Genomic DNA, 25,005 nt, shown 5'->3' with positions numbered 1-25,005 from the left:
CCAGTTCAGAGTCAGTGTCTATACCTGTCAGGACCCATTTGTAGTCACCTAGGGTTACCAGCATCAGTCTCACTGGCCAGCAGCGTTCAGGGCCTTGCCACTAGGGAATCTCTCCATAGCTGTCGGCAGTATCTTTCTCTTCCTGGCAGACAGAACAGTTCTTATTGGCAATTTGTTCTTGAGAGGGTGGAAACGGAACATGTCTAGACTCAGCCCATCTCTGCACTGCTGCAGTACTCCCATATCAACTCATCTAAGGGATTTCTTCTGGTTGGCATTGACATGTCCTACTTTAATGCACCCTTCAAATTTCCATAGGGCCATGCCTCGTACGGACATCCCTTTAATAGGCCAGGTTTCCGTTGCTCTCCTGCCTGATCATGTGGCCACTGGCCACTGCCCATGAGTGAGTAAAGAGCCTAACACGGGCTTTTATCACTGTTCAATTCTTCCATCACTGCTAGAAAAACAGCATGCAATGAACACATGCTGCTGATTGGTTTTTACCTTCGTTGATCCCATTGGCGTCCTTCCTTCCAAATAGGATGTTGTCCATTCACTTTGGAACCGCCATCTGCAAACCAAGCAGCTCTTTGTTGGTCTATTGGGAGCTGTTTATTGGGAAACCGTCCAAGTGTGGATAGGATCCAGCAGCTCCTCACACAATTCCAGAGTCAGTCCTAGGGGAAAAGAGGCTTTCTGCTACCTGGAGAATGCAAAGACCTCCTTGCATTCTCCAGGTAGCAAGATCCTGTATAAACCATTTCCATTTTATTATGGAACTCTCTTGGGCACTGCCATCCTCATTGAAGTGTTTCTCTGACATCCCCCAGCAAGACAGCATGAGTATTTCAGGTTTCAAGATTATTTTAGGTCCTCAGTTATAGGGGTAGCTTCAATTAATGTCTCATAGCAAGGTAATAAATGCCCCTCAAGTGGTAATTCTCTAGTCCAAAGTCTCAGGAGTCGTCTCTGGGAGGCACTCACAGGCTTGTGCCATAAGACCTGGTAAACGCTCCACAATCAGTTTGTCCCTACCAGCACTTCAGCTTCAATTCTCTGTTGTGTAGGCTCAGGGAATCTTTCTGGTTCCCATTTAGCATGTCTAATTATTATTGCTTGAAGGACAAGTTTACATGCCTTCTGTTTTACAGGAGTAGGTAGAGGGAACATTCTCCAGGCAGATACAGTATCCATCCCCATAGTACAATCAAGTAGAAAAGATGGAACCACTTCACATTGAAGCAGGTTCAGATATGCCAACTCGCCTATAAAATTTTATCCTAAAAAAAAAAAAAAAAAAAAAAAAATTTTATCCTAATTCCATCAACCCTTATCCTAAGTATAGCCTCCATTAGGACTTTATCAACAGGTTTTGAAATCACAGTGCATTGTACGTCTGTGTCCCGAAGCCACAGAAAGGTTTCTACTGCACACCCTTACCCCTTCACCACTGGCGTACATAAGGCTTTGGGTCCCCAGCAAGGGATTGAACCAAAGTACTCTTGGCTGTTTGTCAGTCTTTATCTTGATTAACCTGCCTCAACGTTGCCCCACACAATTGTTGATCATCTTTCTCTTTGTGGTCTCTGCCTTTCAGCTTATAAAGTTTCTCCAAACTGGGGTAAATGCAAGAAACTTATTTGAAGCCCTTTAATGTTGGTTAATCAGCAGAGTTCCCTTTGGTCCACCCACCTTTGGTAATGCTGTATTAAAATGTTTAATCAGTATGTTTAATTGAAAGACTGTAATTCCCCACTGATCTGCAGTATCAATTCTGTGTTATCTCAAAATTTCTTGTTCCCTTTAGTTTCACCCTATCAGTGTTTTCTTTACTCACTTCCTTAATAATCCTTTAAACATTTCCACCTTTGTCCTTTGACTTTTCCCATCTGCCTTTCACCATTTTCCTGTTAATAAACCTGTTGTTTTTTTATTAGCATCTGTAAGACCCATGAGAGGAAGTTGAGATAGCAAATCTAATATGGCTTCCAGAACTGTTTGTCCATTTTGCTACAGTCATGTTGTATGAGGGGTCCACACTGAAGGGGTGTCCTTAACCAGCATGACCTGGGTAATGGGCATATTCAGTGAGTGAACATCACTGTCGTGATAAAGCCAGTGTCTATTTAACTGAGTATCCGTTTTCAGTTCTTTTGTGTATATCCCTAGAAATAGAATTGCTGGGTCATGTGATAATTCTGTATTTAGCTTTTTGGGTAACATTTCTAAAAGAGGACTGTTTATTTTTCGAAACTGCAACATTATCACACTAAAAATAATCCCTTAATATCATCAGTAATCCCTTAATCTCATCAAATACCCTGTGTAGAAATTTTCCTGGTTATCTCATTAACAGTGTTTGCAGTTTTTGTTAAGAACAATGTTCCAGATAAATTAGAACATTAAGTATGTTTGAGGTGTCTTTTAAGACTCTCTTTATTTATAAATCTCCACCCCCCTGCCCCGTTTCTTGCAGCTTAATATCCAAAGAAATCAAGTCTTTTGTTATGTCATCTTTCACACATTCTGGAGTTTGGCGATTGTATTACTGTGATATCTTTCAGTGGATTTTTCTGTCTCATGTCTTTCCTATAAATGTAGATACTTATCTGGCATGACTGTGTCATAGGTAGTGTTGTGTATATATCTTCTATTTTGTTACATTTAGAAGCATATAATGTCTGGTTGCCCTCTTTGTGTTGTTAAAATCGTAATTGTATTTAGGTATTGTCAGCTTAATTCATCTATTATGAAGTTTCTCACTTAGCATTTTCAGCAGCCATTGATGATTGTTACCTAGATTCATTATTTTGGTAAAAATAGATGGAAATAGAATGGTAATATTCTATCATAATTATGGTAATTGGAATAGTTATAGTGATAATTGGATTATTTATTTATTTTTGAGAAGGAGGCTCGCTCTGTCACCCAGGCTGGAGTGCAGTGGCGTGATCTCGGCTTACTGCAACCTTCGCCTCTCGGGTATAAGCTATTCTCCTGCCTCAGTCTCCCGAGTAGCTGGGATTACTGGCACATGCCACCACACCCGGCTAATTTTTGTGTTTTTAGTAGAGACTGGGTTTCACCATGTTGGTTGGCCAGGCCGGTCTCAAACTTCTGACCTCAGGTGATCTGCCTGCCTCAGCCTCCCAAAGTGTTGGGATTATAGGTGTGAGCCACAGTGCCCAGCCTGATAATTGGATAATTTATTACTTGAAATTATTATTTTAGTAAAAAACACATTACATAAAATCTAAGAATATCTCAAATATTTGATTTTTAAATACTTTCTCCATTTTTAAATGTAGAGTTCAGTAGTGTTAAGAATAGTCAAATTGTTGTGAAACAACCCCCAGAATGTTACCATATTGCATATCTGTACTCCATACCCAGCCCCTGGTAACTACCATTCTGCTTTCCGTTTCTATGAATTTGACTACTTTAAATACTTCATGTAAGTGGACTCATACAGTATTTGTCTTTTTGTGACAGGCTTATTTCATTTGGCATAATATCTGTCTTGAGTTTCATCCATGTTGTAGCATGTGACAGTATTTCTTCTTTTTTCCAGTCTTTTTTTGTAAAACATACAGCTTGCCATCTTAACTATTTAAATGTACAGTTCAGAAGTATTAAATTAATTCATATTGTTGTGCAACTGTCACCACCATCCATTTCCAGAACATTTCATTTACTGAGTATGCGTTGAATAGTAACCCCCATTTTTTCTCTCCTGCATTCTACTCTTTATCTCTGTGAATTTCTGAGAACCTAGTATAAGTAGACTACACTGTTTGTCCTTTTGCAGTGGGCTTATTTAACTTAACAGAATGTCTTCAGACTTCATGTTACAGCATGCCTCAAATTTCTTTGCTTTTTAAGGTTGAGTAATACTCCATTGTATGTATATGCCATGTTTTGTTTATCCATTCATTAATGGACATTTGGGTTGTTTCCACCTCTTGTCTCTTGTCAATAGTGTTGCTGTGAACTTGGATGTACAGATATCTCTACAAGACCCTGTTTTAGGCCGAGCACTGTAGCTCATACCTGTAATCCCAGCACTTTGGGAGGCTGAGGCAGGTGGATAGCTTGAGCCCAGGAATTTAAGACCAGCCAAGGCAATATGGTGAATCCCTGTCTCTACAAAAGATAGAAAAATTAGCCAGGTGTATGGGTGTATGCCTGTAGTCCCAGCTGCCTGGGAGGCTGAAGCAAGTAGATCCCTTGAGCCCCGGAGGTTGAGGCTACAGTGAGCTGAGATTGTACCCACTGCCCTCTAGCCCTGGTGACAGAGTGAGACTCTCTCAAAAAAAGACCCTGCTTTAGATTCTTTTGGATATATACCCAGAAGTAGGATTACTGGGTCATATGGTTGTTCTATTTTTAATTTTTTGAATAGCTTTCATACTGTTTTCTGTAGCAGTTGCACCATTTATTTTATTTTATTTATTTATTAATTTTTATTTGAGACAGGGTCTTGCCCCGTCGCCCAGGTTGGAGTGCAGTGGCGCAATCTCAGCTCAATGCAGCCTCCACCTCCCGGGTACAAGTGATTCTCGTGCCTCAGCCACCTGTGTAGCTGGGACTACAGGCATGTCCCACCACGCCTAGCTAAGTTTTGTATTTTTAGCAGAGACAGTGTTTCACCATGTTGCCCAAGCTGGTCTCGAACTCATGACCTCAAGTGATCTGCCTGCCTCGGCCTCCCTGAGTGCTGGAATTACAGGCATGAGCCACCATGCCTGGCTGTATTTTATTTATTTATTTATTTTGTTTGTTTGTTTGTTTTAAGACAGGGTCTCACTGTTACCCAGGTTGGAGTGCAGTTGTGCCAACAGGGCTCCCTGCAGCCTTGACCTCCCGGGCTCAAGTGATTCTCCTGCCTCAGCCTCCCAAGTACCAGGGACTATGGGCACACACCACCATGCCCAGCTATTTTTTATTTTTATTTCTTTTGAATTTTTTTTGGAGGCAAGGTTTCGCCACATTGCCCAGGCTGGTCTTGAACTCCTTAGCTCAAGCCATCTGCCCGCCTCGGTCTCTCAAAGTGCTGGGATTACAGGCGTGAGCCACCGCGCCTGGCCAGTTGCACCATCTTAAAATCCCACCAACAGTGCACAAAGGTTCCAGTTTCTCCACATCCTTGCCAGTTTTATTATTAATATTATTTTTTGATAGCTGTCCCTATGGGTGTGAAATTATATCTCATTGTGGTTTTGATTTGCATTTTTTTGATGATTAGTGATGTTGAGCATCTTATGCTTATTGGTCATTTATCTTGTGTATTCTTTGGAGAAATGTCAATTCAGATTTTCTGCCCATTTTTGAAATCACTATTTGTGTGTTTCATTCAGTTACAGGAGTTCTTTGTATGTTCTGTGTGTAGATCTCTTATCAGATGCATGTTTTGCAAGTATTTTCTCCCTTTCTGTGAGTTGTCTCTTCTTTTTTTTCTTTTTTTAAGATGGAGTCTCACACCGTCGCCCAGGCTGGAGTGCAGTGGTATGATCTCGGCTCACTGCAATCTCCGCTTCCCAGCTCCCAGGTTCAAGCGATTCTCCTGCCTCAGCCTCCCGAGTAGCTGAGATTACAGGCACCTGCCACCACGCCCGGCTAATTTTTTTGTATTTTTAGTAGAGATGGGGTTTTACTATTTTTGTCAGGCTGGTCTCGAACTCCTGACCTCGTGATCCACCCGCCTGGGCCCCCAAAGTGCTGGGATTACAGACGTGAGCCACCATGCCCGGCAGTCTCTTTACTTCTTGATGGTGTCCTTTGAAGCCCAAAGGATTTTTTAATCTATTTTTTCTTTGGTTCCTTATGCTCTGGGTGTCATCTAAGATTCCGTTGCCTGATCTAAGGTCATGAAGATTTACACCTGTGTCGTCCTCTAGTTTTATATTTTAGCTCTCATCTTGAGGACTTGATCCGTTTTGACTTAATTTTTGTATGTGGGGCTAGGTAGGGGTTCAGCTTTATTCTTTTGCATGTGGTGTTCAGTTGTCACAGCACCATTTGTTGAAAAGATATTCTTTCCCTCTTGAGTTGTCTTAGTACTTAGGTCAAAAATCAATTGACCAGGAATGTAAGAGTTTATTTCTGGACTATAAATTCTATTCCATTGATGTATATGTCTCCTTATGCCAGCAGCACACAGTCTTGATTACTAGAGTTTTGTAATATTTGTGTTTTATTTTGTTTTAAAAAATCTTTTTTAATTTTTTTTTTTTTTTTTTTTGAGATGGAGTTTCGCTCTTGTTGCCCAGGCTGGAGTGCAATGGCACGATCTTGGGTCACCACAGCCTCCGCCTCCCGGGTTCAAGCCGTCCTCCTACCTCAGCCTCCCAAGTAGCTGGGATTACAGGCATACACCACCACGCCCGGCTAATTTTGTATTTTAAGTAGAGAGGGGCTTTCTCCTTGTTGGTCAGGCTGATCTCGAACTCCTGACCTCAGGTGATCTGCCTGCCTTGGCATCCCAAAGTGCTGGGATTATAGGCATGAGCCACCGCTTCCAGCGTCTTTTATTTTTTTTAACTGCTCCTGTGGAATAGGGCTACCACATAGGCAGTGTGCCCAGAGTAGCTGTGGATTATTTTGGGTTTCCCTTGTAGGTGATTATTATCTGTGAATTATGACAGCTTTGCTTCTTATTTTCCAGTCTTTATATTCTTAGAGATGGAGTCTCACTCTGTCGCCCAGGCTGGAGTATAGTGACACAATCTCATCTCATTGCAACCTCCGCCTCCTGGGTTCAAGTGATTCTCCTGCCTCAGCCTCCCAAGTAGCTGGAATTACAGGCACGTGCAACCACGCCCAGCTAATTTTTTGTATTTTTAGTAGAGATGAGGTTCCACCATGTTGGCCAGGTTGGTCTCAAACTCCTGACCTCAATTGATCCTCCCATCTTGGCCTCCCAAAGTGCTGGGATTAAAGGCGTGAGCCACCATGCCCAAAAGTATTTATTGCCTGCCTAGAACTTCCAGAACCATGGTGAATAAAAGCAGTGATAATAGATGTATTTGTCCCAGTTTTGATTTTAAAGTGAATGTTTCTCCATTAAGTATAAAAGTTTTCTATGGGCTTCTCATGGATACTTTTTCTCAGCCTAACGATATTTTTTTCTCTTCCTAGTTGGCTTTGAGTTTTTATCCTGAAAGAAAGTTGAATGTTATCAAATACATTTTCTGTATCTGTTAAGATGATCGTTTTTTTCTTTTAACTGTTAAGATAGTGAATTTTACTGCTCCATCTAGTGTTAACTCATTTTTTTTTCCTGCAGTAAACTCAACTTGGTCTTTTTTTTTTTTTTTTTTTTCTGAGATGGTGTCTTGCTCTGTTGCCCAGGCTGGAGTGCAGTGGCGTGGTCTTGGCTCACTGCAAGCTCCACCTTCCGGCTTCACACCATTCTCCCGCCTCAACCTCCTGAGTAGCTGGGACTACAGGTGTCCGCCACCATGCCCGGCTAATTTTTTGTATTTTTAGTAGAGACGGGGTTTCACCGTGTTAGCCAGGATGGTCTTGATCTCCTGACCTTGTGATCTGCCCGCCATGGCCTCCCAAAGTGCTGGGATTACAGGCGTGAGCCACCGCGCCCGGCCAACTTGGTCTTAATATGTAATTTTTTTTTTTATATTTTTGGGTTCTATTTGCTAATATTTTGTTTAGGTATTTTGTATCTGTGAGTATTTTGTATCACATGTGAGTTCCACTTTTTCTTTCTCTTACCGTTCTTAACTAGTTGAGGAGTATATCCCTATTCTCTGGAATATTTTGTATGAGATTGAAAATATCTGTTCCCTGGATGTTTGATATTTGGCTGATGTTTTGTGATAATAGAGACTATTTAACCCACATGTATGGGATCTACTTTTGACTTTGTGGAGTGAGAATACAGAAGAGGGTATTTGGTTCATTTGATTTTTGCAGCTTGTTATTTCTGTATTGTGGGCTAGTCTAAGGTTACAGTGTAGCTGAAGTTACTCATTTGACTATGCAGTAGGGTAATAAAATTGTTACACAGTTGAGCCATTGTTGTAGTGAAAGCTAGGGAGTATGTCTTTACCTTTTTCTTATATGACAGAAGGGCAATGTTTTCTATATATAGACTAATTAAATTTCTGTTTATCTTACAGAAGTGATAGACCTTACTCATGATAACAAAGATGATCTTCAGGCTGCCATTGCTTTGAGTCTACTGGAGTCCCCCAAAATTCAAGCTGATGGAAGAGATCTTAACAGGTTATTGATTTAACTTATAATCCTTGCGCCCACATTGTGTGTATGTCAAAGGCAATAGCTCTGTGAATGCCACTCAGGAATAATTCTGTTAAGCACCTGAATGAAATTTCTTTTAGGAGAAATTTTGATTTCGCATTAGCTTACTCTTTGGTTCATTTTTGAAAAAGCCAACTGAAAGGGGTCTTATTGCATCCTGTGTCTTTGAGTAGAAGTGTGCAAGGTGTTTCAGTTTACAATTGCTAGGGTGAATTAAAAACAACCTAGTCCAGGTATCTGCTAAATGTATATTCTCTTTTATAAACTTTGAGAGTTACGCTGTTGCATATTTTTAAGTGAAAGTTATTCAACTACCCTGTCTCATAAGTGATCAAGGAATCTATTTTTTTGAACTGGTACTAATTGGGTGATTGTTTGGTACTGTTCACCAATATCCAGTTCCAGTGGTGGCCTATCAGTTTCTGGACATGTTTATTCCCTCACACTGCTGAGATGTTTATTTCAGGGAACACAGGGCTGTGTTTTATGTCCTGGGCAATTTGGAGGCTCTTATCTTTAGCACAGTGTCTCTCCTGCCCTGTTCGATGGTGAGGTCTTAGATAGTACACTGTGTTGAAATCTAAAATTTCTAATATGGTAGCCTTAAATAGTCTTGAATTTCAACTCAGTTCTATCATAGACCTTATTAGTAGTAATGTCTGTTATGGAAGGATTAACATTTCTATGTATAAATCTTGCTTTTCAGTTGCATTACAGTCTTACAGTTCCTTATATAACTAGGGATTATCCAGTGAATACTTTTTCTGGCGTTTTTAATTATCCATGAAAGGTTATAGCATCCTCCATATGCTATATTATTCTTTATTTTCTTTTTTGATGTGTGGCATGCTGCACAATATAGGATGCACGAAGCAACCTCTGCAGAAACTAAACGCTCAAAGAGAAAACGCTGCGAAGTCTGGGGAGAAAACCCCAATCCCAATGACTGGAGGAGAGTTGATGGTTGGCCAGTTGGGCTGAAAAATGTTGGCAATACATGTTGGTTTAGTGCTGTTATTCAGGTATGATATTTTTAAGAGATAACTGTGTCCTTTGGAAATAACTTTGTAATTTATTAAACTGAAATGTAGAAACATAGCTTTCAAAGGATTAAAACAGATATTTAAAATTGGGGAGTTTTTCTGGCATTACTGTGTTTGGATTTAGATGCTTTGATGTCTAAGTTGGGCAGTACTAAAAAGAAATCTGCTGTGGTTGTAAATATATTGAATAGGTGTTTTGGATAAGCATTTAGTGAATACTGTATTATAGCAGTGAGAGTGAATAAGGAGGAATCAGTTGTTGAAGGCTATCATAGCTATCCAGGTAGGCAACAGTGGTGGCCTGGAGTAGAGAAGTGGCAGAAGTTGTGGAAGGAGAGAAGTGAATGCATTCTTGAGGCGCTGAGGAGAACAAATCTACAGGATTGGTGGGCAGTTGGATACAGGTTATGCCTGCAGTAGTTGAGTAAGACTATGAGGTTTCTAGTTTGAGTAACCAGGTGGATTATAGTACCATTTGACCCTGGAGGAGGAATAATTTGGGTGTGTGTTAAGAGTGGGTTTCAGTTCAGGTTTTTTTTTTTTTCTTTCTGACACAGCGTCTCGTCTGTTGCCCAGGCAACAGTGGTGCGATCTCGGCTCACTGCAACCTCTGCCTCCCAGGTTTAAGCAATTCTCCTGCCTCTCGAGTAGCTGAGACTACAGGCATGCAGCACCAGGCCTGGCTAATTTTTTTTTTTTTTTTTTTTTTTTTGAGACAGAGTCTCGCTCTGTCGCCCAGGCTGGAGTGCAGTGGCGCAATCTCGGCTCACTGCAAGCTCCGCCTCCCGGGTTCACGCCATTCTCCTGCCTCAGCCTCTCCGAGTAGCTGGGACTACAGGCGCCCGCCACCACGCCCGGCTAATTTTTTTGTATTTTTAGTAGAGACGGGGTTTCACCGTGGTCTCGATCTCCTGACCTCGTGATCCGCCTGCCTCGGCCTCCCAAAGTGCTGGGATTACAAGCGTGAGCCACCGCGCCCGGCCGGCTAATTTTGTATTTGTAGTCGAGATGAGGTTTCATCATGTTGGTCAGGCTGGTCTCCAACTCCTGACCATGTGATCTGCCTGCCTCGGCCTCCCAAAGTGCTAGGATTAGAGGCGTGAGCCACCGCGCCTGGCCACCCGGCTAATTTTTTAGTAGAGACAGGGTTTCGCCATGTTGGCCAGGTTGGTCTCGAACTCCAGACCTCAGATGTTCCGCCCGCCTCAGCCTCCCAAAGTGCTGGGATTTCAGGTGTGAGCTGCTGCGCCTGGCGCGATGTCTTCATTTTTAAAATTTATGTTTATTATTTATTTAGTTATTCATTTGAGACAAGATGGCACAGTCTCAGCTCAGTGCAACTTCTGCCTCCCAGGTTCAAGAGATCCTCTTGCCTCAGCCTCCCAAGTAGCTGGGATTACAGGCATGTGCCACCACACCTGGCTAATTTTTGTATTTTTATTAGAGATGGGGTTTCACCATGTTGGCCATGCTGGTCTTGAACTCCTGACCTCAAGTGATCCACCTGCTTTGGCCTCCCAAAGTGCTGGGATTACAGGCATGAGCCACCACGTCCCACGATCAGTTCAGTTTTAGATATGCCAAGTCTGAGGTGCCTGTGCCTGTGTAGGCTGTGGTCTTAATTACCCTTCATTGAATTCACAGAGTGCCCTTTTGTCCTTTGATCACATACCCAGCAAATCCTCCAACTTAAATGAGTTGAGTTTAAGGAGATACCATGTAGGCAGATAATTATATGAATCTGTACTTCAGAAAAAGTGCTGGGCTCCAGATACAGTTTTGGAAATCAGTACCATATAGATGGCAATAAAACCAAGGGAGTGAATGAATTCACTAGAGTGTAGTGGCTCTCTAGAAGTATCGATCAGGCATCTTAAACTTACATAGCCCCAATGCAACCCTTGGTGCTCACCACAGTAGTCTTCTGCATCATGGTACATGGCACCTACCGAGCTGCTCAAGCCAAAAAATGGAATTCTCCCTTTCTGCACATCCACTACATCCAGCTTCTATGTGCCTGGCACTGTCTTAGGCTGTGGGGAAACAGCAGTGACTAAAACAAAGCCCATACTCTCATGGTTTACTTTGGAAAGAGTGGCACAGACAGTAAACAAAACATCAGGAGGTGACAAGTGTAAAGATGAATGAATGAGTCTGGGGGACTGGACAGGGTTCAGCTGGAGAGGGCAGAGGGTCAGGGATGGCCTTTCTGATGAGGTGGGAATTTGAGCAGAGGTCTGAAGGTGGCCAGGGAATGAGCTATTTAATTACATAGGGAACATTTCAGACAAGGAACAGCAAATAAGCAGACTGAGGTTCAGGAGCTTGCTTAATGTGTCTGACAAATAGCAAATAGCTAAGACGGAGTGATCCAGAACTGATAGCAGTGGGATAGGAAAGGTGGTGGAGGTGGAGTGGAAGAGCTTGGGGTCATGATGAAGATTTTGGAATTCTAGATGAAATAGGAATGTATTGGAAGGTTTGGAGCAGAGAAGTGATATGATCGTACTTCCAGTTTAAAAGGATCACTGGCATCTGTGTTGAGAATAGAACGTAGGAAGATAATGTGGAACATGTCAGTTCTTTCCTATCTGAAAGGATAGAGAGAGAGAAAGAGAATGTTCCCTGGATTCACACCCCCCCTCCCGCCCCCCATTAGCCTTCACTCCTGTGGAGGGTGGACAAGAGCCAGCAGATGGAGAAGATAGCTGAGTAAGGCTTCTGGGACAGCATGAGCAGACAGCATAGAAAGTATATCTGAGGAGTCGGCCTTAACAAGGAAAAGGGCAGGAGAATAATGGGAAGGGAAGAGGAAGAAATGATAACTGCAAATTAGAGTTGAAGTAGTGTCTAGTCTTTTTTTTTCCTCTGTGAAATAAGCAGCTATTGTTTAAGACAGTGGAGAAGTGACAGAGTCAGATTTTAAAGGGAGTGAAAGTTTGAAATAGTTGTTGGAGATAGTGGGAGAACCAGTTGGCACCAGAGTATAGTAGTAGGATTTCCAAAAATTTGAAGATCTGCTTGAAATTGTTGACTTTAAATGTGTAGTGATACGAAAATGTTCAGTTTCTATCAGGACAGCCTCTTGACAGCACTTTGAACCTCTTACATGGAAAACTCAACTCATTTAATTTGGAGCATTTGCTGGGTATGTGATCAAAGGACAAAAGGGCACTTTGTGAATTTAATGAAGGGTAGTTAAGACCGTAGCATCGAAGCTAGATGGAGAAAGAAATGAAGATAGGAAGGAACTGAATGTTAGGGAGCCAGGAAACAGATCAATTTGCTTGGGCCCCTGCTGAAGTCAAAGAACAGGTATCCTGCAGGTAATTGGACACAAAGAAGACATGTAATGGTCCCAGAGTGAGCTTTTCTGAACGTGTAATCTGCGAACTGACACCTTTCAAGTGTTGGTGTATTTTTGGTGCAGCCTGGGATGTGGGTGTAGATAGAGATGGAGTGGAGGAATGTGTCACTAGAGATGGGATGCCCAAGAAGCCGAGAGATCTCCAGACTGGATGCATGCGCGTTCCCTCAGCAAACAGTTGAACACCTGCTCTGTGTCTAGCAGTGTTCTAGGCCCTTGATGTAGGAGTGAACAAAACAAAGACAACTGTGCCCACATGGAATGTAAATTCTCATGAGGTGAGATAGAAAATGAACAGTAAACTAAAAACTAACAGAATGATGAACTAGCTGAATAAAATGTGTATAATACATTAGACTGTGATTGGTCCAGTAGAAAAAAGAACAAGGTTAGGGAGATTGGAACTGCGGGAGAGGTGGGAACAGGTTGCAGTGTTAACTGTGGTGTTGGATGAGCCTCACTGAGGTGGGGAAGGGGGTGAGACTGGCAAGGGAGTGAACCAGGCAGCTGTTGCGATGAAAAAAACATTCCAGGTAGAGGAACACATAGAGCAATGGCTTCATGGTGGGAATGGGCTTGTGTGTTCAGGGAACATGCTAGAGTCCAAGTGGCTAGATGCTAAGAGCAAAGGGAGGGTCACTGGAGAGGAGAGTCGGAGTGGACAGGGAGTTACTGAAGGTCCCCAGTGGCAGACTGATCAACTCTGGCTGAAGTATTAAGAGTCTCCCTCTGGCTCCTGTGGCGAGTTGAGGATGGAGGGGCAAGGATGCACAGGGAGAGACCCATGGCTGTCATCCATGAAGAGTGATGGTGACTCGGACTGGACTGGTAGCCCTGGAAATAGAAAAGAGTTGGAGTTCTTGATAATATTCTCAAGGCAGCACTGACAGGATGTCCTCAGGGATTGGATGTTGACTCTAGTCACCTAGGAGGATGTCAAGACTTGGGAGAGTGAGGAAAGCTGTTACTAGATGACAGTCTTCAGTGAATCGGGAGCTTTATGTTCACCATTTTAGCGAGGTACTTACAAGGAGCTGCGTGGCAGTTGTGAGCAAGTGTGAGTTGGTGGAGGGAAGTTCTGGAAGCAGAGAGACCATGTGCAAGTAAGCGGCGATGGGAGTTGGATTAGCGCAGCTGATGGGGCGCTGATGGGGAGAAGGCAGTTAGGTTATAAAGAGCACCCAGAGTCAGAGGCCAAGGGACTTGTTACTTACTAGATGTGAATGGCTAGGAGAAAGATTCAAGGATTTTTCTGCAGTTCTAAACGTTGGTGACTGGGGGAGGAGGATGTAATGAAGTGACGCAGAAAACACAGAAGCAGCAGCGGTTGGGTAGGGAATAAATTGGGAGATGTGAATAGTATTAGCTCACATTCAATGTGGTTTTTTGTTGTTCTTTTTTTTTTTTTTTTTTTTTGAGACAGAGTTTCGTTCTTGTTGCCCTGGCTGGAGTGCAATGGCGTGATCTCGGCTCACAGCAACCTCTGCCTCTCAGGTTCAAGCGATTCTCCTGCCTCAGCCTACCGAGTAGCTGGGACTACAGGCATGCCACCACGCCCAGCTAATTTTGTATTTTTAGTAGAGATGGGGTTGCTCCATGTTGGTCAGCCTGGTCTCGAACTCCTGACCTCAGGTGATCTGCCCGCCTCAGCCTCCCAAAGTGCTGGGATTACAGGCGTAAGCCACCACTTCCAGCCTAATGTGGTTTTTGAGAATAATGGCAAAGCCCGATTTTCCTGGTGGTGAAGAGGTGGAGTTAAGTGGCTGAGAATGTAAAGCCATTTTTCTCACAGCAGAATAGAAACTCAAGAATGTCACAGGGTAGCCAGCAGAGTAGGAATGCAAGTGTGTTAGGTAGACAGGTGAGGTGGAAGAGAAGAGAGTGGCTGAGGGTAGAGCTCACCAGCCAAGCCCTGGTTCCAGAGAGAACTTTGGTGCAGCATGACCCGGGTTTACACTCCAGTTCGGGTGACACTCACCCTGTTGGCTGAATCCCGCCAAGGCTTGTGTTAGAGTGAGGGAAGCCAGAGAGGTGCACGTGGGCTCTAGTCAGTACCGACACTTGGATTCTTTGGTTGACATTAGGAAATATACCTGGGGCTTTTAGAATACCAAGAAGCTGTTTTATTTAGTTCTAATTCCAAAGTTTTGCCTATTATCTACCTAGGATGCTTCTTCGAGAGTTCCACCGTGCAGGCCTGAGAGGGTTTTCATTTGAGGAGCATGTTGGGATGAGCAGTTGTATATTCATACAGGAGATATTTTTAAAGAAAATTAACTTATGAAAGGTATTCATAGTAGAAAAATGTGATTCGCAAATAATAAAAAGAATTCCTCTCTCCAGTTGTACCATCTGCTGTTAAACTTTTAAAAAATACAATATTATGACAAGAAGTGGAGAATAGTAAACACTGCTATACTAACCACCTGGCTTAAAAAATTAATGTTACAAATTTCTGTTCTATTGAGTTCCTGTTGTGACATCCTCCCTTTCCCACAGTCATAACCACTCATGGATGTATCCCTAAACAATATGTAGTATTGTCTTACATGTTGTTAATATAAGCAGTATAATACTTTTTTTCTGTAACTGTTTTTCACTCAAAATGTATTTTTGAGGTTTATCCATGTCGATACACATAGCTCTTGTTTTGTTCATTTTCACTTTATATAGTAGGTCATTTTATAAACACTTTTTACAATATTATTTCAATGACTTCTTAATAGTCTATTGTATAAATGTAGTATAGTTTATATAAACTACTTCTTTTGGCTGGGCTTGGTGGCTTATGCCTGTAATCCCAACACTTAGGGAGGCCAAAGTGGGCAGATCACTTGAGCTCAGGAGTTTGAGACCATCCTGGGCAACATAGGGAGACTCGGTCTCTACAAAAACAAAACAAAAGCTACTCCTTTTGTTAGACATTAGGTTGTTTCTATTTTTTACCTAAAAGTATTAATGTTCTTTGAGCTAATTTTTTGTGCACAACCATTATTTCCTTAGAAATAACATAAGTCAAATTGCCAGGTTGATACTTTTAAATATGAAATAAAATATTTGAAGTGAAAAATATATATGTTGCTGCAGTTAATTTTTCAGGAAAGGCTATGAATCCCTTTCTTTCTTTATTTCAGTCTCTCTTTCAATTGCCTGAATTTCGAAGACTTGTTCTCAGTTATAGTCTGCCACAAAATGTACTTGAAAATTGTCGAAGTCATACAGTAAGTTGGTGTCAAGGAATTTCTTCACTGTTGTTTAGTCTCTTTCATCCCTAAGGCTTCTAGATTTTTGCCTAAAGCTGATATCCGTGATACTCTTTGGCTTGTGCTAATATTTGTTTTCATTTCTAAATGGCTCATTTTCCTTTTTTGGGATAACATATAAGGGTATACAAAAATGTAAAATTAAGTAGAAATAAAATGAGAAAAACAGCTCCAAGAATATGTGGGTGGGGAGACCCTGAATACCTGTTGTGTTTGTTGTATCCTTTCTCTGCTTGAGCTGCTCAAGTGATGTGATGCTGGAGAGATGCCCTGATGCCAGAGACCTGAGCCTTCTTAGTCTTTTTTATTATGTTTTTGCCAAAGGTCGTAGCCTCCTCCTAGCAATTTAACGCTTCCCAGGATTCCACCTCGGCGCAATGCATTTTCCTCATGAGAGGAAGGGCAGCAGCTTCAGAAAGTGGACATTTCTGTTTTTCCAACAGTGCTGTCTCTGGCTTCTACATAGTTATTCTTCAGTTTAGAGTGCAGTCCTTACCAGAGTCCCTGTAACATACATAGCCCTGTGACTTTGACCTAGATCTAGGTAAATATAAATGAGGGCATGATTATTGACAACTTTTTTTTCTTTACACGTTCTGATTTTCTAAATGAGATGTTGTAAGAGTACATGTGCTGTGTTTTCTACAGGAAAAGAGAAATATCATGTTTATGCAAGAGCTTCAGTATTTGTTTGCTCTAATGATGGGATCAAATAGAAAATTTGTAGACCCGTCTGCAGCCCTGGATCTATTAAAGGGAGCATTCCGATCATCTGAGGAACAGCAGGTACAGAAGAAGCCTTGTTCTTGAGTTTGAAGTCATGCCTTGTCAGTGTTAATGTGGTACTGCTTTATTTCAACTGCGTAACAAGCTGTGAACATGACTAAGCAGGACTATGGATGCTCGTTTCTGACTTTTATTTTGCCTACAGAACAGGTGGTGAGAGAGAAAGCATGTGTGTGTGAGAGAGTGTGCGTGTGTTGCACGGGGGCTGGCAGTTGTAAAGAGAAGAAGAAATAGTAGTAGAAAGAATGTAGAATTATGCAGGGGCTATTGATGTAGAAAGGAGGAGATTGGAAAATACCTCAATGAGCTATAACAAAAGGGATACCAAGAAAAGTAGTCCTTTGTCTGCACCTTTGTCTTGGAATGGTCCAGATGGAAATTGTATGTTTAAAACTATCTAAACCTGAGTTCAGGAGCTTTTCTCAGCAACTTCTCTCTTCTAGACTTTCCTTTCCCTACCTCCTATTAAAAAATAGCCGGGCATGGTGGTACCCACCTGTAGTCCCCAGCTACTCGGGAGGTTGAGGCAGGAAGATCCCTGGAACCCAGGAGTTTGAGGCTGCGGTAAGCTGTGATTGCGCTACTATACTCCGGCCTGGGTGACAGAGTGAGACCCTGTCTCTGAAAAAATAATTTAAAAACAAAAACAAAGCTGTCATTAATTAGATCAGCTTCTTCCTCATATGATTTTTTTTTTTCTTTCTTTATTTGAAGGTCCTACAGTTCTACAAAATTCTCAAAACATTGAAGTTTTCTTTCTTTATTCAGATCTTTGTATTCTTCTAGAGTTCCTTGGGCCTTTTTCTTAAAAAGTCCTACTTTGAAGATTTTGTTTATTTTTCTTTCTTTGTCATAAATAGATGTGACTGGAAGTAGTAGAGTTCCAGCTTCCTTCTAGCTACAACTTACAGGTTGCTTAATGCACCTTCTTTTTTATGTATAGTAGCTGGGTTTCAGTGTTCCTATGTTTTCATGATATTCAGCCCCAAAAAATAAATGCTTTCAGGCTGTGCGTAATAGCTGATGCCTGTAATCCCAGCACTTGCGACGCCGAGGCAGGTGGATCATTTGAGGTCAGGAGTTCAAGACCAGCTTGGCCAACGTGGTGAAACCCCATCTCGACTAACAATACAAAAATTAGCCGGGCGTGGTGGCATGTGCCTGTAATCCCAGCTACTTGGGAGGCTGAGGCAGGAGAATCGCTTGAACCTGAGAGGTGGAGGCTGCATTGAGCTGAGATCGCGCCACTGCACTCCAGTCTGGGTGACAGAGTGAGACCCTGTCTCAAAACAAAAAAAAAGAAAAGAAATGCTTTTATAGTAGTATAATCTTAATTCATTGGTGGGATAAGCATAAATTTTAATTTCTCTTAGTATTGCATCTAACTTTTATGCAATTTGTGCCTCTCTTATAGCAAGATGTGAGTGAATTCACACACAAGCTCCTGGATTGGCTAGAGGACGCATTCCAGCTAGCTGTTAATGTTAAGTGAGTGTTGAGGGTTTGTTTGTACATCCTTCCGACTCACAGTGGGCCAGTGAGAATTATATGCTGGAAAGTTACTCTCCTTAACTAGAAATTGCTGGTTTTTAACCATACCTCCTGGGATAACCACTGAGGTAGTCCTCATCGTGTATCACTGTCGCCTTCAGCTTTCCCCTCTGAGGATATAGCAGTCATCTTATCCCGCAGCTTTTTTTTTTTCTAACTAAAGGACTATAACTGTTAACTTTGTTAATAAACTCAGCATGTGCTGTAAAATGTATTTGTAAAAAGGACAAATCAACCTCTGTTGTGAACACGATGGTATAATATGGATACTTAAATTTAAGATCCCTTTTGAGGTCTACTTAGAATGTGTAGAGGATAGGCTATAGTCATTTCAGTCACTGAGAAGTGAAATTCAGGGCACAATACGGATAGCCCTCTGAGAAATCTGTTTTAAATGGTTTCAATTCTCGGTAGAAGAATTGTAACTATAAAATAGTTTTGGAAACAGCACCTTAACATAGTTAGCAATTTAAGATGGACTTGTAAGAAGAAACTTTTTATTTCTGTTGTACCATGGAGAAAAATTTTTTGTATTTATTTGTAAAACTGCAACAGAGTTCATTCTTACCTTTATACTACTTCTATACCTTGTATACATCTATCATTGGATATAGATGTATATACTGAAAGCATATTTGTCTGCATGTGTGACTCCACTATTAGGCTTTAAGCTCCTTAAGTCCAGGGATTGGGCCTTCTTGTCTTTGTGTCTTCAGAGTTTAGCACAATGCTCGCAAGAAGGTGTTCAATAAATAATATTTGAACTGAACTAATTGTTACCTATTTAGATCATACCTGGCTCTTTGGGGGTTGATGAAAATGCACTATTTTTGCTTTTAAATGATGCTTGGATTTTATGTAGCGCATATTTTAATCCAAACAATCCAGAATTGTCTCCTTTTCCTAAAAGCAGCAGTCCCAGGAACAAATCTGAAAATCCAATGGTGCAGCTGTTCTATGGTACTTTCCTGACTGAAGGGGTTCGTGAAGGTAAATTCTCTGCTCTGAATTTTAATTCTAGACCTTTGATCGTATCTTTATTACTGTGTCCCTTTGAGGAGGCAGTATAGTGAATAGGCTTGAGAGTCAGCAGTACCCAGGTCTGAATATTGGTTCTGCCTCTTGGTATCTGTTTAACTGTGGTTAAACTATGGGAGCTTCTGGATCCTCAGTCTCTTCATCTGTAAAATGTGCACAATCTTTATCTCAGATTTGTCATATTAATACTTGCACAGCCCAAATCTGACATTAATGTCAGATAGTGATTTTACTCAGTTTTCTCTGTGTTGCTTATTCTAATACAATACCTAATCTCAAAAGGTTTTATTGAGTGAGACTGCCAAAAATGTTTTTCTAGACTAGAGGCTTTTCACTCTGAAGGCTTATTTATCTAAGCTGCATGCTAGGCACGTAATTTATTTTTAATTGTGAAGAATTTAGAATACATTCAAATAGAGCAATTTTAAAACCTCCATGAACCGAGCCTTAGCCCACAGCCAGTCATTCCCCATCTCACCCCACTCTTACCAATCTGGTACTCTTTTTAAAACATAACCCAATACCAATATGACTCTGAAAAATAGCATTTTAAACTATCAAATATCTAGTCAGTGTTCAGATTTCTAATTTGTTTTCATAATTTTTAAAAAACGGAAAATTTATTTTTAGAGTTTGTTTTAATCAGGACTCCAGTGTGTGATTCATTTATGACTGAATATTTGTAGGCTCCCCCTCCATCGTTTTTTCCTTGAAATGTATTTTTTGGAGAAACTGGGTTGTTTGTTCTGTAGCATTTCCCACAGTTGGAAATTTTGCTGTTTGCATGTCCTCTGATACATATTTAACATATTTTAACATATCCCCATGTTCCTCTCTACTTCTCTTATCAATTGGTAGTTGGATCTAGAGATTTGACTAGACTTAGGTAAGGCTTTTTTTGGCAAGACTATTCACAGGTGGTGAGAAAACTCTTGATTAGGAAGTACATAATGTCTGGTTGTCTTTCTTTTTGCAGTTTTTTTTTTTTTTTTTTTGAGACAAGTTTTTGCTCTGTTGCCCAGGTTGTAGCTCAGTGGCATCATTCATAGCTTACTGTAACCTTGGACTTCTGGGCTCAAGAAATCCTCCTACCTTATCCTCCTGAGTAGCCAGGACTTCAGGCGTGTGTTACTGCACCTGGATAATTTTTATTTTTTGTAGAGACAGGGGTGTCACTATGTTTTCCAGGCTGGTCTTAAACTCCTGGCCTCAAGTAATCCTCCCACCTTGGCCTCCCAAAGCGGTGGGATTACAGGCATAAGCCACCACGCCCCTGGCCTTTTTCCAGTGTTACTGGTTTTCAGTGTTCGGTGTCTAGATTGACTGGCTCACTAGAGGTTGCTATAAAGGCTTAAGTGCATTTCTAACCAGCTATCAGGAAGTTGCTGAATTTAAAATGTTGTCTCTGTGGAGCCAGAAGATAGGCTTTAGATAGTCATAGTGATGTCTTTTTTAAAAAGTCTCTCTCTTTGCCTAGGAAAACCCTTTTGTAACAATGAGACCTTCGGCCAGTATCCTCTTCAGGTAAACGGTTATCGCAACTTAGACGAGTGTTTGGAAGGGGCCATGGTGGAGGGTGATGTTGAGCTTCTTCCCTCCGATCACTCAGTGAAGTATGGACAAGAGGTACGTTGGAGATCTTTATTTGCTGTGCCAGTGACAAAGCCAGTTAAGTAGGAGTGAGCTTTTGGGCAGACTAGTTTCCCATCACGTATTAAGTAACTTTACACTTAGCAGAACTTGAATTTGTCTTAAGTCTCTCATCAGTTGATGTGAGTCAGTGAGTATCAGTACTTTGATAAATAAAATTTTTACTAAAACTATGAATTTGAGTTACTCGTGTAAAGGTTGTATGCTGCTTCTGATGTTTTAAGTATGATCAAGTTTCTCTCTTTCTGTTGAAGCCTACCTGTACCTGAGTAGGGAGAACCCACTGCCTCCATATTTTCGGAGGGTAAAAGTACAGTGATTAACTCCTATGGTATGCCATTTAGAATATTTTCCCTGTTATAGTATTTACTGTTCTCAATTGTAAATTCTGCCTTTGCTTTAACATTTTTAAAATTTAATTTTCATTTGTTTATTTATTTATTTTTTTTTCTGGGTTGGAAAGAAAGGGGGGAAGTTAAAGGGAGAGCATGGGTAGTTAACAGCTCAGTATTCCAGTTAGGTTAAGAATTAGTGAATAGCATTTGTAACATAATTCTTTACACAGTTGGGATTGTTCTCCATTGATCATGCATTTTGAGACAAAACTGTGGCTTATATGTGAGTCCAACTCTTTATAGGAGAAAGTGGAGCTTTCCTGAATTAAAATAGGGAGCCTAACATGAGCCATATGAAAATACATTCACTGTAGAGCAGTGTTGGAACTCCGAGAGCTACTGCCTCCCTGGCTTTTCAAGGAAAAACTGATTCCTAATGGAGGAATTATGTCGTATGTACCATCTGTGCAAACCTGGTGCATCCTCTTACAAAAGAGGCAGTGTTCACCAGCTATACTTAGGCCTGTGGAGACCTGTATTCCAGGATGGGAATTCTATAAAAATTAAACAAAACAATAAAATTGTCATGCTCATTTAGATTTCACCCTGAGGTGGTCTCACAGCCTGTCTGAATTCACCTCATTATGCTGACAGGGTATGTGAAGGAAATGTTGCTTGCACTTGTGGTAAAGGAAACATTTTAAAGCTGTTGACAGGAACCTCAGACATACAGGTGAATTGAATAGAAAAGCCAAATCTGATTTAGCTTTTCCTCACCTGTGATCCCTGACAGTTGAGTCTTTTTTTATGTCAGTGCCTTCCTTCCTTGAAACTCAAGTAACATCGTAGATTGATTTGACTGGCTTCTTTATGAGACCTCTGTAAATTTTTGAAATTCAGAGATTTTTCTTAGAAATTGAGAAATTGTAAAACCATGAGGCTATTTCAAATTTCCTTTGTATATATAAAGGAGATTCAAATTATGGTTAATAGACTGAAACAGCATGTAATACATGTACACATATGAGTCTTTTTAGCTGGCACATGGAGTTGTCTCTTTAGCTACATGCTGCTTCGGTCATAATTTCATATTCTGTAGTTAGGCTGGCTGTTTTTAAACCTCTTTTGAACACTGATGATGTAATGAATGAGTTGTGTAGATGCTTAGTGCAGTTCGCATATTCAAGGGTGGTTTATTCTGAGGATGATGGTTGAGTAAAATTCTGTTGACTGGCTAGTAAATTTGGAGTCTTGAGGAATGTTGAACCATATTCTGTAAGAAAATGAGATTCTAAGTGTTCATTCCCTTTAGTGTTTGGGATAAAAAAAGTTCTAGTATGAGTTTGCCTTGAGTATAAGTTCTATACCAAAGGAAGAAAGTTTGATGAGAAATATTTTAAATCTGGCTATTGTTATTTCCTAAAATTAATTTTTCTTTCTCTCACATTTCTACTCTTAACACTAGCGTTGGTTTACAAAGCTACCTCCAGTGTTGACCTTTGAACTCTCAAGATTTGAGTTTAATCAGTCCCTTGGGCAGCCAGAGAAAATTCACAATAAGCTGGAATTTCCTCAGATTATTTATATGGACAGGTGAGTTCTTGGCTGATTTTTTTTTTCCTGATGTATTACAGCAGTAGAGATGAGCATGTACTAAGTATAGTGTGCATAGGAATCACCTGGGAGTCATGATAATATGCAAATTTGGATTCTATCAGTCTAGGTTGAGGGTTTTTGCCTTTTTCTGAGACCTCCCAGGGTTGTGCTCATGTTGCTTCTGATCTCCAGAAGCAAGACTTTAGGTGAAAGCCCTCCTCCTTTTGGGGGTAGGAACTACCTGAATTACAGGGGTGGGGGGCTCCTAGCAGACTTACATTATAGAATGTTAATTTTTTTTTTTTTTTTTTTTGAGACAGAGTTTTGCTCTTGTTGCCCAGGCTGGCGTGCAATGGTGCGATCTTGGCTCACCGAAACATCCACCTCCTGGGTTCAAGTGATTCTCCTGCTTCAGCCTCCCAAGTAGCTGGGATTACAGGCATGCGCCACGACACCCAGCTAATTTTGTATTTTAAGTAGAGACGCGGTTTTTCCATGTTGATCAGGCTGGTCGTGAACTCCCGACCTCAGGTAATCCACCTGCCTTGGCCTCCCAAAGTGCTGGTATTACAGGTGTGAGCCACCGCTCCCGGCCTAGAATTTTAATTTTATAAAAGTCTGGTTGAGACCAGGCATGGTGGCTCACATCTGTAATCCTAGCACTTTGGGAGGACAAGGAGGGCAGATAGCTTGAGCTCAGGAGTTTAAGACTAGCCTGGGCAACATGGCAAAACCCCCTCTCTTAAAAAAAATTAGCTGGGTTTAGTGGTGTGCACTTGTAGTCCTAGGTACTTGGTGGGGCCAGTGAACCCTGTTTGTGTCACTGCACTCCAGCCTGGGTGACAGAGTGAGACCCTGTCTCAAAAAAAACAAAAAAAAACAAACAAAAAAAACAACTACTGGGTGTGATGGCTTGATTTTCTTTTCTTTTCTTTTCTTTTTTTTTTTTTTTTGAGATGGAGTCTTGCTCTGTTGCCCAGGCTGGAGTGCAGTGGCACAATCTCGGCTCACTGCAACCTCTGCCTCCCGGGTTCAAGCGATTCTCCTGCCTCAGCCTCCCAAATAGCTGGGATTACAGGCACGCGCCACCACACCTGGCTAATTTTTGTATTTTTAGTAGAGATGGGGTTTCACCATGTTGGCCAGGATGGTCTCGATCTCCTGACCTTGTGATCCGCCCGTCTCTGCCTCCGAAAGTGCTAGGATTATAGGTGTGAGCCATGGCCTCTTTTACTTATTTTTTATGTAGTCATTCTTATCCCATGGTTTATTTTTAGGCATATAACCAGTTGAGTTCTGACAAATATACAGTCAAATAACCACCATCACAGTCAATATGTAGGACATTTCCAGCACCCAAAAGGTCTTCCTTGTCCCATTGTGATCAATCCCTTTCTCCCCATCCCCACGTCCTGGCAACCACTTAATGTTTTTGGACCCTATAATGTTACCATTTCTAGAATGTGGCATTAGTAACATTAATATTTAGTAGGTACCCTGTTCTGGTTGTGTCCTTTCTTTAGGATAATGTTTTTGGGATTCACCCATGTTGTTCATATATAAGTAATTTGCTCCTTTTTATTGCTGAGTAATATTCTATTGTAATATGTACTGCAGTGTTTTTTTTCCATTCACCATTTGGTGATGTATCTAGTTTTAGGCTATTATGAATGAAGCTGCCATGAACATTCACATATAATCCTTGGCATAGTTTTTAGTTCTCTTGGGTAAAATATGTAGGAGTAGGATTGCTTGGTTCTATGAAAAGTGTATATTTAACATTATAAGAAATTTCCAACCTATTTTCTAAAGTGACTGTACAATTTTGCATTCCCTCTAGCAGTGTGTGAGGGCTCCATTTGCTCTACATCCTTGCCAGTGCTTGGAATTATAAGTGTTTCTAATTTTAGCCATCTAGTGAGTGTGTAGGAATATCTTATTTTTCCTTTGATTTTTATTTCCTTTTCCCCCATTGAATTATCTTGGCACTTTGTCAAAAATTAATTGAACATATACATGGGGGTCTATATCTGGAGTCTGTTCTGTCTGTTGTCTGGTCTAATGTCAGTGCCATATTGTTTTGATTACTATGG

The 25,005-nt window shown here is 41.1% G+C and overlaps 1 protein-coding gene across 11 annotated transcripts in view; it reads left to right on the top strand.

The window, feature by feature from the left end:
• USP28 (ubiquitin specific peptidase 28) overlaps nucleotides 1–25,005 on the top strand; it is an 80,224-nt gene that overhangs the window by 27,311 nt on the left and 27,908 nt on the right. For 6 of the 11 annotated variants that reach the window (XM_032167443.2, XM_032167447.2, XM_032167445.2 and 3 more), the window contains exons 4-11: nucleotides 8,142–8,247; nucleotides 9,146–9,305; nucleotides 15,828–15,914; nucleotides 16,605–16,742; nucleotides 18,157–18,230; nucleotides 19,204–19,283; nucleotides 20,809–20,957; nucleotides 22,782–22,909. In XM_032167443.2, the coding sequence (XP_032023334.1) occupies nucleotides 8,142–8,247; nucleotides 9,146–9,305; nucleotides 15,828–15,914; nucleotides 16,605–16,742; nucleotides 18,157–18,230; nucleotides 19,204–19,283; nucleotides 20,809–20,957; nucleotides 22,782–22,909 (922 nt within the window). Of the gene's footprint in view, nucleotides 1–8,141; nucleotides 8,248–9,145; nucleotides 9,306–15,827; nucleotides 15,915–16,604; nucleotides 16,743–18,156; nucleotides 18,231–19,203; nucleotides 19,284–20,808; nucleotides 20,958–21,235; nucleotides 21,313–22,781; nucleotides 22,910–25,005 lie in introns of those variants that run through there. The other 5 variants (XM_032167441.2, XM_058446422.1, XM_032167448.2 and 2 more) reach the window with 2 other exon arrangements.

This window comes from Hylobates moloch, unplaced genomic scaffold (assembly GCF_009828535.3).
Source record: "Hylobates moloch isolate HMO894 unplaced genomic scaffold, HMol_V3 SCAFFOLD_11, whole genome shotgun sequence".
NCBI classification, from domain to species: domain Eukaryota; kingdom Metazoa; phylum Chordata; class Mammalia; order Primates; family Hylobatidae; genus Hylobates; species Hylobates moloch.
The sequence above is the reverse complement of the archived record's forward strand: the minus strand, read 5'-3'. Positions and strand labels throughout refer to the sequence as shown.